The 14,495-nt window shown below is 39.9% G+C and overlaps 1 protein-coding gene across 1 annotated transcript; it reads right to left on the minus strand.

Moving 5' to 3' along the window:
* Positions 1-647: 647 nt before the first annotated feature.
* LOC133250043 (F-box only protein 27-like) lies at positions 648-1,388 on the minus strand. Its single transcript, XM_061421211.1, has one exon. The coding sequence runs from the start codon at positions 1,386-1,388 to the stop codon at positions 648-650; it is 741 nt and encodes a 246-aa protein (XP_061277195.1).
* Between the last annotated feature and the right edge of the window lie 13,107 nt (positions 1,389-14,495).

The raw sequence follows: 14,495 nt of genomic DNA on the forward strand, positions 1-14,495 counted from the left end.
TTTATTACCTATGATCGACAGATATATTCCTGATTTACTCTCTCCATATTTAAAAAGAATTTCAAAGTAACAAAATAATTTTATACATTATACAACTCAGAGCAGTTGTATATAGGGGACCAATTCATTGCTCACAGGGTGGGCAGAACCCTTTGCCTCCAAACATTTTTTGAGCTTTACTTTCAGCTCTTGAGTCTTGGTCCCAGGTTTGAAATCACAGTTTAGGGTCTGGAATTACTCAGCCACGGGGATTGAGCTTCTAGTTCAGGGGTGAGGAGAGAGCTTCTGGAAGTGACCAATGAAGCCTCTGCAGCAGGAACAGAAGGGCAGAGGGTACGGGGGCAGAACCAGAGGGGCCTGGCATGGGGGGGAGGGTGAGGAGCCCTCTCACCATCTCCCTGTGTTCACCCGTGTGTCTCCACTCTGTAGAACAGGGGCTGCGTTAAAGCCGCAGCAGCCAGTAGACCTGATGCAAAAACCTTCTTCTTATAGCTTCTCGTAGAATTGAAAGACAGGGCCCAGTAGAACCCTTGATTGGACCCAGGAGATCCCAGGATGGCAGGAACTACAAGCCCTTGATTATTGAGGTGGCCCAGCCAATGGTGCTGGAAGGCACGGTCATGTTGTTTAACAAGGACAGTCCTCTACTAGGGTTGACAGACCTGTACAATCACACTGGCCTTGGGCACGATGATTCCATAGTCCTCAGGCAGGAACCCCATGTCCCAAATCCAGTGTTCCAGAGACCCAAAGCAGACTCCCTTCTTGAGGTTGGAGAACACGTGGTTGGTTTTAAAAGGGATACTGGTTATACCTTGATGGATTGGCCTAGGAGAGAAATGATGTAGCTTGGCCTGCTTGGCATTTAGAAGTTGGACAATTAGCTCATACAGACAGACCGAGGCTTCTTGGTTTGCCCACCAGGCAGAGACACAAATCTCAGTCTTTCCACTATCCAGGAGTTCCGGCCACAGACCCTCCTTTTCCAGGTCTAACACTTGCTTCTTGTAGCACCACCTGTAGAAAGGCTGGAAAGAGTCCTCAGGAACTAGCCTGCGGTCTTCCTCCCAGCTTTCCTCCTCTCTCCAGCTTGTACAGTTGATTGTCCTCCAAGGCAGGAAGGCGTCTATGCTATGGGGGTTCGGGTAGAGATTGCGTCCTAAGGGTCTGCGCTCGCAGAAGCGGCCCAGGAGGCAGGGCCTGGAGTTGTTGTCGTTGTCTAGGGGCAGGCAGGTTTGGAAGATGGGCCACAGCTTAACGTGGCTGTAGGGTAAGATGCTCAGCCACACGGCCCAGGTGTCCACCAGGTAGCGCCAGTACCAGCACACATGGCGGCATTGCCCGAGCAGCATGCTTGTGGGCAGGTAGCTCAGCACTTCCAGGAGCATCTCGATGGGCAGTTGGCTTAAGCCAGGCGCCTCCTTGGGTTCGGGGTCAGAAGCAGGAACACAGGCGGGCAGGCCCTGGGAGGCTGAGGCCCCCGTGGTCTCCTCGCCAGGCCCTGCGGCTGTGGCTGCCCGAATCTCAGCCAGTGCTCCTCACCAGTGGGCCTTCACCTTGCCTCACCTGTTCCCACTGCCACTTCAGCCCTTTTTATTCACCCCCTACCAGCCATTTCTTAATGACAATGAGCTCAGTCTTTTCTTTGTTTAAATATGTTCATTACATTCTTAATATATGTGAGAAGCTACACCAGACACTGGACATACAAAGATGAATATGCCCTGGCTCCTGTCCTGAATAAGCCCATAGTCAAGACTGGAAGATAATACAGTATGAAAAAAGCTATGCTAAGTAAGCACAGAAGGCTACAGATGCATAGGAGAATCCAACCATTTCTAAAAGTTCAGAAAGCTACAGGCAAAAATGATGTCTAGGCGGAAATGTGGTGTATAGAGGGAGCGCATAATAGTAACAGTTATTAATCTTTGTCATATTTTTACTAACTTGTAACGCAATACTTTCGGAGAAGGCAATGGCACCCTACTCCAGTACTTTTGCCTGGAAAATCCCATGGATGGAGAAGCCTGGAAGGCTGCAGTCCATGGGGTCGCTAAGAATCCACACGACCGAGCGACTTCACTTTCACTTTTCACTTTCATGCATTGGAGAAGGAAATGGCAACCCACTCCAGTGTTCTTGCCTGGAGAATCCCAGGGACGGGGGAGTCTGGTGGGCTGCCGTCTATGGGGTTGCACAGAGTCGGACACGACTGAAGTGACTTAGCAACAGCAAACGCAATACATTAGATTTAAATAAAGCAATACATGTAGAAACTTAGAACAAGTATGACTGTCACATAGTAAGTTCCAAAAATGTTAAGATACCATTGTCATACATCACTCAGTATAGAAATTGTTAATGCCTCATTTATCATTTATTATTAATATGATCTTATTAATATACTATGTATTATTTAATAAAATGTTATGACTACTACGCTCTCTATTTTACCAATAGGAATAGCAAGTTTTGATAGCATTAACTTCTTGTGAAAGTTAACATAGATAGTAAGAGATATAACCTATTTCTAAACCTGGCTCTACTTGATTCATAGCCTATCATTAATAAACTTCCTGAAAGGTGGTTTCCTGCTCTAAAGCACTGCATATGAAAAATAGCCTGAAATTAACTGAGATGAGTGAGTAGTAAAGCCAGGTCATCACAAGTTGTTTTGTACAAGCTTGAGCTAGAGCTGTGCGTGGAAAACCTGAGTGGTATACAGGGATCATAATTTTAACTTTAAGAATAATGGGAACCTTTCAGCTTTAATTTATATTTCAATATTTTCACTTTCTGGTTCTTTCGAGACTAATAAATTGGAGAGGCACAGGAACGGATGCCAACCAGTCCATCAAAGAGACCAATAATTCATGTGATGGCAAGTTGATGACATTGGACTCTTTTGAAGTATTGTGGAAAGGACTGGCAAACCAGTGATACAGCCCAGGCTACTGCAGCGCTAGTGTCCGCAGTGCAGCACCGCCACCGCTACCGAAGCTGATATCCTTGTCGTCCGCGATGGTGTCTGTGGATCCTCAGCATCCTGATGCGGCTTCCCCCGGCTGTGGATGCGCTGTGATGCTACCCCCATGGTGATGGCCCAGCTGGGTGATGCTGATATGCTAGAACCTTCACTATCCTAGAGCTGCATTATGGGTGTTTTGATCCCCAGAATTCCAAAGCTTCATTGTCTTCTCTTCCAAAATGGAGAGAATGCTGTTGGTTAATTTTGGTGGAACTTAGCGATGTGACCTTTCATCTCAATGTCATATACAAATTTTACCAATGTATACTTTAGGCTTTTACACTACAGTCCCTCACTTCCTTTTCCAACACAGTGTTGCTTAACATAGATTTGTTGAAATAATTTATTTCAGTTTATCATCTCTTCCTCCATAAAAATGTTAAGTGTCTCCAAGGTCTGTTATCACTTCAGCTTTATAAGTTCAATAAAAATATATTTATTGAACTCATTAAAAATATATTTAATGACTATGCATTTTGTTCCTGAAAATTATATATATATATGTATATAATTTTATATTGTATGTATACACAGAATTTTATATTTATATACACACATGTATATATAAAATAAAAAATAGCTATGCTAAAAACTTTTCTAGTGTTTTGACATAAACTTGTATCAGGTCTCAGCATTTCATTCTGTTCCTAGTGACACCAAACCTTCTCTGATACCTTCTCTCTGACACCATTTTTCAAATACTTAATTTTGCATCTGTGCCCTAGTAAAGGCAGGATATATCACATCAAGTGGTCATGTGGGATTGCCAGTCATGTCCTGGGTTCAGTCAGACTACCATGTAATAAAATCAGATGAGCCCAGCAGAAACCCAATGTAAAAAATGAAAATGGACATTTTTAATGGAGAGCATTAGAATCAGGCATGCCCAAAGATCACAGTAAGCTATATGAGGAGATAGACCAGACCTCCATGGTACCAATCCATGTTGCCCTGACTTCTATCAGCTTACGCCCAAGCTCATGAGAACCAGCTGCTAGAGGATCAGAGTACTTGAGCCAGATTCAAGGATAGGTCAAGTCAACATGTGCTTGCAAGATGGAAACATTTTAATACTACTTTACCTTCTCACATAAAGTTGATTTGAAAAGAGACATTGAAAGTAAATCCTCCCAGTGAGCATAGCTTTGGGTTGTATAAATGATCATCCACTTTGTGTAGTGAAAGTTGTAACATGAAGTAAGATTATGCCAGAATTTATAAGCTGGAGAATGGCTTAGCTAATTGGGTGGACTTTCAACAACTAGGAGTGAGAGATGTTTGAGAAGCAAGTTTAGGGAAGAAGCTTGTGGTTTAATCTATGCAAGTGGACCCAGAATGTGAGAATCATGTAATTCCTTCCAGAAACCGTCTGCTGCTGAAGAGTCTCTAAGTGGGCAGGATGGCTTAGTCAGTATATTTCAGCCAATTTCAGTTCTTGTCCATCAAAGCTTAAAAAGGCAGCAGATGATGACCAAAATTAGGGTAGACTTTGTAGCAAGAATGTGATACCCTGTTGGGATTTGTCTTGATACTTCCACTGCAGAATGTCCAAATCACGTGCAATGAAGTTCAGTGCCATGCTTGAAATATAGTCAGTTCAGTTCAGTCGCTCAGTCGTGTCCGACTCTTTGCGACCCCATGAATCACAGCATACCAAGCCTCCCTGTCCAGCACCAACTCCCAGAGTTCACTGAGACTCACGTCCATCGAGTCAGTGATGCCATCCAGCCATCTCATCCTCTGTCGTCCCCTTCTCCTCCTGCCCCCAATCCCTCCCAGCATCAGAGTCTTTTCCAATGAGTCAACTCTTCGCATGAGGTGGCCAAAGTGCTGGAGTTTCAGCTTTAGCATCATTCCTTCCAAAGAAATCCCAGGGCTGATCTCCTTCAGAATGGACTGGTTGGATCTCCTTGCAGTCCAAGGGACTCTCAAGAGTCTTCTCCAACATCACAGTTCAAAAGCATCAATTCTTCGGCACTCAGCCTTCTTCACAGTCCAACTCTCACATCCATACATGACCACAGGAAAAACCATAGCCTTGACTAGACGGACCTTTGTTGGCAAAGTAATGTCTCTGCTTTTCAATATGCTATCTAGGTTGGTCATAACTTTTCTTGAAATATAGTACTAGCTTTATAAACAGACTAACCAGTCATTTGGCACTAAGCTGACTGCATTAGACCCCTTTCACTCTGGAAAGGACTGACCTGAATTCTGCCTGACCAGGATTGACCATATTTGGGATTTATCTTTTTTTGTCTGCTATGCCCCAGGAGCCCCACTCAGGGATCATAATGTGAAATGTGCTGATATAGGAGATTATATAGCATTTTGTTGGACTGAGGGATTGTTACATGACAAAGAAGTACAGCCAATGGTAGATACATTCTTGTGGGATTTGTAGATCTTATCACATACCACACTATCCTGATAAGGTAGGAGAGACTAAACCTTTGAAGTCAGAGCTAAGACACTGGGTTGAGGATGACAGTCAGTGAAAATGGAGTTGTATTTTCAGGATGCAGTACAAATCTTAAACCCATGGCCACGGTATGGTGATGTGTATCCAATAGGTAGACTGAATGGGTTTAGTAACCAATATGTTATAATGGTATTGACCTTGCTTACCACATCACTTTTAGTGTTCTGTTTGTGGGGTTTGTATTTATTGTCCTCATAAGACTCATCACCTAAAATCCCGAGTCCAGGGCAGACATTTCCAGCAGGTTTCTGTAGGCTATCACTGCCCCCTCATCTGATTAAGTTCCTTGCTAGAGAAGATCAGCAAGCAGGGGTCATTTACCTTATTATCAAGGAAAGGTAGGCTGCCACATAATGAGGGTGAAGAGGAATGGTGAGAATTCTGGTGATCTTTTTGCATCTATTGATATTCCCAAACTTAATGAAACCAGAAGTGGAGAGGAACAACCAAGCCGTGATAAGAGTATCATAAAAAATGGATTTAATCTCCTTGAACTTGATGTGGATCATGCATTATGAAAGCCAACAGGACCCTCAGGAATGCTAGTCAAAGGGGAGGACAGTCCAGAATGAATTCTGGGGGAGAGAGATGGTGTGTCACTGCTATCCCCATACCACATATAACATTGAGAATTGTAGTTTGCCCTACAGTTTGTCCCACTACTCTATGTTTTCTCAGAAATTGTGACCAATCAAAATCCAAAAAGTAGTTGTATCTATCTGCAGTATATTTAGTGTTCACGTAAGCAAGTATGCATCTTAGTATGAACTAGAAATAGATTCTGTTGGTAACCTAGTTTCCATTTCCCAGCCAGTCATGCCACTCGCTTGCTCAGAGGCAGACTTTTTAGGGCTCGGAACTGTCTGATCCTCCAGAGAACAGCCTCAATTACTCATTCCATGAGGATGCAGTTTTTGTTCAATGGCTGTCATTCAAGATGTAGAGTTCCTTTTGGGTACAGACTGAAGCTAAATCTAACTGAGGCTACATCCTTCCTCAGCTGCCTTCCTTGCTCTACAATGCATTTTCATCCTCTTTCTCATGAGGGCTCTTCATTAACATATTACGTGAACCTGTTTTAGACTCTGCATTTGGGGGACTCAGCCTAAAAACATGGAGAAACATTATTTCCATATTAATATCCTTGAGGCATTTACACACTACTGGTGTGTGAGAAAATTATACAACTATTTGTAGGGTAAAATTGTTCAAATCTGTTTTTTTAACCCAGACATTTTGTTTCTGAGTAGATGTTCTGCATAAATAATCATGTAAAACTTAAATATATATATATAAATCATTATTATAACATTTTTTTAATTTTTAAATTTTAATTTTTTTAATTAAAAAAAAATTTTTAATTGTTATTTTAAAAGAAAAAATGCTCAATGTATATCCATATGGGAATGAGTTTAATAATTCATAATGTATCCCTACATTCAGTGATATAATTTTAAGTAAATTCCCTTGCTCTTATATAGAAATATGCTTAATGTATGATGGGAGTAAATTAAAGAGCTTAAGTTCATGTACTTTTTGTGTTGGCAAAACAATTCTTTTGTAGGTTCTGCTTCTTTGTTACTGCCTGATACTGAAAAAAGTACTTAACTTTGTAAACCTACATTTCATTTCCTTCATTTTTAAAATTATCGTTTAACAGGATATCACAGGCAAAGCATTTAGCACATAATTAATTGTCAATATAAGTTAGCTCTTATTTTATTATTATTATGTGCTAAGTGAAAATGTTAAGTAGGAGAGCACTGATTCATTGAATGTATTTAGAGATTGGTATAGCACTCGTTCATGGAGTTTAGCTAGAAGTTAAAGCATGGGCATGTAGCCAGGGCATAAATCCGTAGACTTCATGCCTTGTTGCATCACTAACTTTTGTAAAACCTTGGGAGAATTTCTTTAACTCTCTAAACTCAAATTTCCTTGTCAGCAAAATGGATATATTAACAGTACCTTCTTTGGGGAATTACTACCCTAAAAGGCTTATTGAAGAAAAGCTGTAATAGCTAATGCTTACAGAATGGCATCTTCTAAATGCCTTACTTGTATTTTATCATAGTTTCACTGTAGCCCTAGAAACTAAACATTGTTATTATCCCTGTTTTATAAGAAAATTAAAGCATAGAGTAGTTAAATAATATGCAAAGATTCGTAGAGCTAGTGCAAGCAATTCAGGATTTGAATTTAATCTGTCAAGTTTCACAGCCTGGGGCCAAAATCACTTTGATAAAATGTGAATCCTAAAAAAATATTAAAGACTCAACAAATGATATATATCATGTTTGTATGAAATGTATGTATATACATATATAGAAAAGGCAGAGAAACCAGAGATCAAATTGCCAACTTCTGTTGAATCATTGAAAAAGCTAGAGAATTCCAGAAAAAATATTTGCTTCATTGAATACATTAAAGCCTTTGACTGCATGGATCACGGCAAACTGTGGAAAATTCTTAAAGATATGGGAATACCAGACCACCTTACTCGCCTTCTGCAAATCTTGTATGCAGGTCAAAAAGCAACAGTTACAACTGGACTTGGAAAGACAGACTGGTTCCAAATTGGGAAAGAAGTACGTCAAGGCTGTATTGTGTCACCCTGCTTATTTAACTTATATGCAGAGTACGTCATGAGAAATGCCAGGCTGGATGAAGCACAAGCTGGAATCAAAATTGTCGAGAGAAATATCAATAACCTCAGATATGCAGATGACACCACCCTTATGGAAGAAAGTGAAGAGGAACTAAAGAGCCACTTGATGAAACTGAAAGAGGAGAGTGAAAAAGTTGGCTTAAAGCTCAACATTCAGAAAACAAAGATCATGGCATCTGGTCCCATCACTTCATGGCAAATAGATGGGGAAACAGAGGAAACTGTTTAAAGTTTCCAGTGCCAGACTTTATTTATCTGGGCTCCAAAGTCACTGCAGATGGTGACTGCAGCCATGAAATTAAAAGACGCTTACTCCTTGAAAGGAAAGTTATGACCAACCTAGATAGCATGTTGAAAAGCAGAGACATCACTTTGCCAACAAAGGTCCATCTAGTCAAGGCTATGGTTTTTCCAGTGGTCATGTATGGATGTGAGAATTGGACTGTGAAGAAAGCTGAGCACAGAAGAATTGATGCTTTTGAAATGTGGTGCTGGAGAAGACTCCTGAGAGTCCCTTGGACTGCAAGGAGATCCAACCAGTCCATCCTAAAGGAGACTGGTCCTGTGTGTTCATTGGAAGGACTGATGCTAAAGCTGAAACTCCAATACTTTGGCCACCTCATGAGAAGGGTTGACTCATTGGAAAAGACCCTGATGCTGGGAGGGATTGAGGGCAGGAGGAGAAGGGGACAACAGAGGATGAGATAACTGGATGGCATCACCGACCCGATGGACATGAGTTTGGGTGAACTCCGGGAGTTGGTGATGGACAGGGATGCCTGGCGTGCTGCGATTCATGGGGTCGCAAAGAGCTGGACATGACTGAGCAACTGAGCTGAACTGAGTGAATGGAGAACACACAGAAAACTGGGAAGAATTTTTATAGTATAATTCATACAAGAAAATAAAATAAACATAGTTGATGTGGGGTATTGGTTTGGGGTATCTGTTGTAACTATGACAAGACACATAGAACCACATCACCTTTCAGAGTAGGCATATTTCTAATAGCTTAAGCTGCAATTGGATATTCCAATAAAAAATATATTATTGCAAGTGATTCAAAATGTTTTATTAATACAAAAAAATAGAACTATAGAAGTAGAAAAACACATTCTTATAAGGTTCCACATTAGATCAATCTCAAATATTTCTTACTTGTTTTATTGAGAGTCTAAAATGGAATGGCCCAAGAAAGGCATAGTTCTTCTGCAGAACATATCTGCAATCTAGGCTCCTTTGGCCTAGACTTCCTTTTATGATTTCTCATAGAATGGATTTATTCTGGTTGAAGCCCTGATGTTCTAAAGAATAAAACATAAGGACAAAAGGATGAACACAGAGATCAAACTGACCATGGCATACATCTTTCCTTTACACCACTCTAGCTGTACGATTTGGGACATTTTCTGAATTTTATGAGTCTGATTTTTATCTGGAAAAAAATTGCCTTAAAGACTTGTAGTAAAATTACTAAGACAATATACATGACAATGTGGTGTAGGTAGATTATAAATGAACTATTTTTTATTATTTTCCTGTATCCCTTCACAGATTTATACTTCAGTCCATTTGTGAAAAATCACAGTTTATCAGGCCTCAGTATGTTGAAATAGCCAGGTCACAAATGAACAACCACATTTTGGTGGAAATGGAATCATGAAGTAACCAAAACAGAGAATAAAAGACAGTCATTATTTCTGACTCACAGATGACATTTTCTCTTTTGGACACAAAGTTTTGAGAATAGAGAAGGAAATGGAGCTACCACCTCTGTGCTTACAATTTTTATTCTCAGTAAGAATCAACCGCAGCTAAGACTCAGACCTGACCAAATCAACCTCTGTAGTGGGTGGTTCAGCCTATTTAGATGAGCCAAGTGCCTATTCATTCAGTTGAAAGGAAAACTAGTTCCGTTGATGTAGTCAGCTTCAGAGCAAGCCAAAAACTAAGCACAGGGAAATGCCAGCAGTTCAGTGAAGAAGCACAAAGGCTTCTGACAAAGAGGAGTACTTTCAAGGTAGAATGCATCTTAACTGATAGACTAGCAATAGTTTTTTTCACAATTTGGAAATGAAATTGCTTCAGTTCCCATCGACATCTGGGGCTTGGTTAAAGAGGCATTTAAATAACAATGATTCAAGTTGGTTTTCTTTCAAAATGTAATCTTTGTCAGTTTCATATTGCTGCTTTATTTAGAGAGAAATAAGAATATTTTTGCCATGTACTAGTATTATAATGTTAGGAAATCACTTTATCTAATATTCATTCTGTCCTTTAAAATGCCAGACTCCTCATTAGGCCCTCAGAATATGAAAGTGATTCTGATGAGATTGCTCCTCTCAGAGAAGTTCATAGTCTAATGGGGAAAATAGATGTCTGAACACAATTTCAGTAATGTGAAAAAAGTGGCAATACTCACGTGCATAAAATGGCAAAGTTCTCTAACAGATGTAGCAAAGGCCTCATGACAACAGTAGCAACAGAGCTCAGACTTAAGGCTAAGTGAACATTTTCTAGATTGAAAAGGCAAAATAAACTGCAGAGAGTGCCATAGGATGTTGACTGTTTTAGATCGTTTAACGTGTCAAGAACTGAGGAAAATACTTTACATGCATTAATCCATTTGAGGCTTCACACTTGCTTGAGACAAGTTTGGCTTTTACTCCTTGGTACATATGGATGTAAGAGTTGGACTGTGAAGAAAGCTGAGTGCCGAAGAATTGATGCTTTTGAACTGTGGTGTTGGAGAAGACTCTTGGAGTCCCTTGGACTGCAAGGAGATCCAACCAGTCCATTCTGAAGGAGATCAGCCCTGGGATTTCTTTGGAAGGAATGATGCTAAAGCTGAAACTCCAGTACTTTGGCCACCTCATGTGAAGAGTTGACTCATTGGAAAAGACTCTGATACTGGGAGGGATTGGGGGCAGGAGGAGAAGGGGACGACAGAGGATGAGATGGCTGGATGGCATCACTGACTCTTTGGACGTGAGTCTGAGTGAACTCCGGGAGTTGGTGATGGACAGGGAGGCCTGGCGTGATGCGATTCATGGGGTCGCAAAGAGTCGGACACGACTAAGAGACTGAACTGACTGACCTACATGGTTACAGGGATTACATATAATGGCACAGACTTTTAATTCAAGGCAGTCTGACTTCACTTTGGTAACTGCTGCTTCCCTGTAACTTATATGATAATACATGTATTATCATACCATTGTGGAAACCCACCAAGGGCAAAAAAACACAGAATTAATTAATTCATGAGTACCTGCTCTCTGGGCTTCCCTGGTAACTCAGAGGTAAAGAATACACCTGCAATGCAGGAGACAAGGATTCAATCCCTGGTTTGAGAAGATCCCCTGCAGGAGGGCATGACAACCCACACCAGTATTCTTGCCAGAAAAATCCCATGGAGAGGGGAACCTGGCAGGCTACAGTCAATAGGGTTGCAAAAGACAGACCGAATGAGGTGACTTAACATGCATGCACGCACTCACTCTCTACCAAGCACTGGGCTGGCATGACCTGTCCAGAGAAAATTTAGGAGTATACTCTACTAACAAAACAATGAGTCAGAAGAAGCAACTATTGAGAGAAAAGTAATTACTGGCAATTCACTCTTGTCTGTTAGATTAGGGATGAGAGATGGAGTAGACAAAGATGACTGATGGTTTTTGCTTGACAAATGGAGTAAATGTGATGACATAATATGAAGCAGGGAAAAACTTAATCAGGGAAAATTGGTCATTCATTTTGAAGCTGTGGGTTACCCTATGAAAATCATACAGTCAGATTACCTGCTTAACTCTATCTCTGTTTGGTTAATAATATCAGATTATGTCATGATATGTTTAACTCTAAAATACTGTGCAAAAAAAGAAAACAATTCTATGCAGATTTTAAAACAAACTATCTTACTACAAATAAATGAAAAACCACAATGAAATAAACTCATTCAATCCAGAAACAGGACTCTCAAAAAGAATCCTTCAGAGGGGTAAATGGCTACTTCAGAAGTCTAACCAGAACAGATAGTACTTATTTGTAGAGTGAAATAATAAATTAATAATAATTGAATAAATGAGTGTGTGAATTCATGCTGAGATTATCTACTGAATTTACTTTGAGAGCACAAGTGAGAGAAAATGGACTTGAATTAGTGCAAAAGAGGTTGACATTCATAAAGCATAAACTTCTTAAGCTCGTAGAGTATTTCCTTTGGAGATGTTCCATAAAGGGAGAAACTGTCACTGCTCAAGAGGCTGATGCTTGGATAGCAGTACGCACAGCACAGAGTTCCAAAGAAACAGGAATGGAGGGACATTATATTATCCTGAAGAACCATCCCTGAATATCCTGATAAACTCATATACTCTTTCACTTTTAGTTGATGTAAGCATCTCTTTTATCTTTAGATATTAACTCTTTAATTCTGTCTCAATATGCTACTTTTAAAACCCCAGCCAGGGTTCTCTACTCATCTTTATAGAGACATTAATGATAACCTTATACTTTGGTCAAAAGTTTACTTGTATTCAAAGTCATTGAACTGTTTCCTTTCAGTTTATTTTTATTTTTACTGTCTTGACCCCTCTACCTCAAGTGTCATTTACTCCTCAGTTCCCTTTTAACTATGTTTACAGTCACAGAATCTATTGCTGTCATTTGCACTGAGGACCAGCAATTTTCTGTGTACATAAAGCTGTTTCTTCCACATTCAATGTTTATATTTTCATATATTATTTTTATTATATCACAATATTTATTTTAATCTGCCAAATATTTTACTATCTATGAAATCTTGTTCACATACTTCTACAGCCTCAATAATAGATTCATCTACTCATAAAATTAAAGTGTTTAATTTAATTTAAAAACTTATGAGTAAAATTATATAATTAAATATTTAATTTAGAATTTTAATATTTGAAAAAGACAGAGATAAACTATAGTCACATAATAAATAATAAATATATATATTATCATATGGAATTTTATCCAAAAACACTGAGTGCCTGGTTGATGCTATTTGCCAAGCTAAGAGATGGTGGTAAAATAACCAACAACACAAGAATGATCCTAATCTGAAAGTGCTTTTAGATTAGTGAAAAATATACACAAACTAATTTAATTTTAAAATATCATATAATAGCAAAGAATCAGATTCTATAGGATATAAATGTGCATATATACATATGTACATGCATATATATACATATATTTATATAAATAAGGTATTTTCATTTTATCTTTTTATTGTTGTTATACTTTAAGGTTGACTTCAATGTAATATATTCACTACAGTTCAGTCTCTCAGTCGTGTCTGGATCTTTGCGACCCCATGGATCGTAGCACGCCAGGCCTCCCTGTCCATCACCAACTCCTGGAGTTTACCCAAACTCATATCCATCGAGTCGGTGATGCCATCCAGCCATCTCATCCTCTGTCATCCTCCTCTCCTCCTGCCCCCAATCCCTCCCAGCATCAGGGTCTTTTCCAATGAGTCAACTCTTCACATGAGGTGGCCAAAGTATTGGAGTTTCAGCTTTAGCATCAGTCCTTCCAATGAACACCTAGGACTCATCTCCTTTAGGATGGACTGGCTGGATCTCCTTGCAGTCCAAGGGACTCTCAAGAATCTTCTCCAACACCACAGTTCAAAAGCATCAATTCTTCAGTGCTCAGCCTTCTTCACAGTCCAACTCTCACATCCATACATGACCACTGGAAAAACCATAGAATTGACTAGATGGACCTTTGTTGGCAAAGTAATGTGTCTGCTTTTTAATATGCTGTCTAGATTGGTCCTAACTTTCCTTCCAAGGAGTAAGCGTCTTATAATTTCATGGTTGCAGTCACTATCTGCAGTGATTTTGGAGCCCCAAAAAATAAAGTCAGCCACTGTTTCCACTGTTTCCCCATCTATTTCCCATAAAGTGATGGGACCAGATGCCATGATCTTCGTTTTCTGAATGTTGAGCTTTAAGCCAACTTTTTCACTCTCCTCTTTCACTTTCATCAAGAGGCTTTTTAGTTCCTCTTCACTTTCTGCCATAAGGGTGGTGTCATCTGCATATCTGAGGTTATTGATATTTCTCCAGGCAATCTTGATTTCAGCTTGTGTTTCTTCCAGTCCAGTGTTTCTCATGATGTACTCTGCATGTAAGTTAAATAAGCAGGGTGACAATATACAGCCTTGACGTAGTCCTTTTCCTATTTGGAACCAGTCTGTTGTGCCATGTCATGTCGCTTCCTGACCTGCATATATGTTTCTCAAGAGGCAGGTCAGGTGGTCTGGTATTCCCATCTCTTTC

This window comes from Bos javanicus, chromosome 6 (genome assembly GCF_032452875.1).
Source record: "Bos javanicus breed banteng chromosome 6, ARS-OSU_banteng_1.0, whole genome shotgun sequence".
Lineage (NCBI taxonomy): Eukaryota > Metazoa > Chordata > Mammalia > Artiodactyla > Bovidae > Bos > Bos javanicus.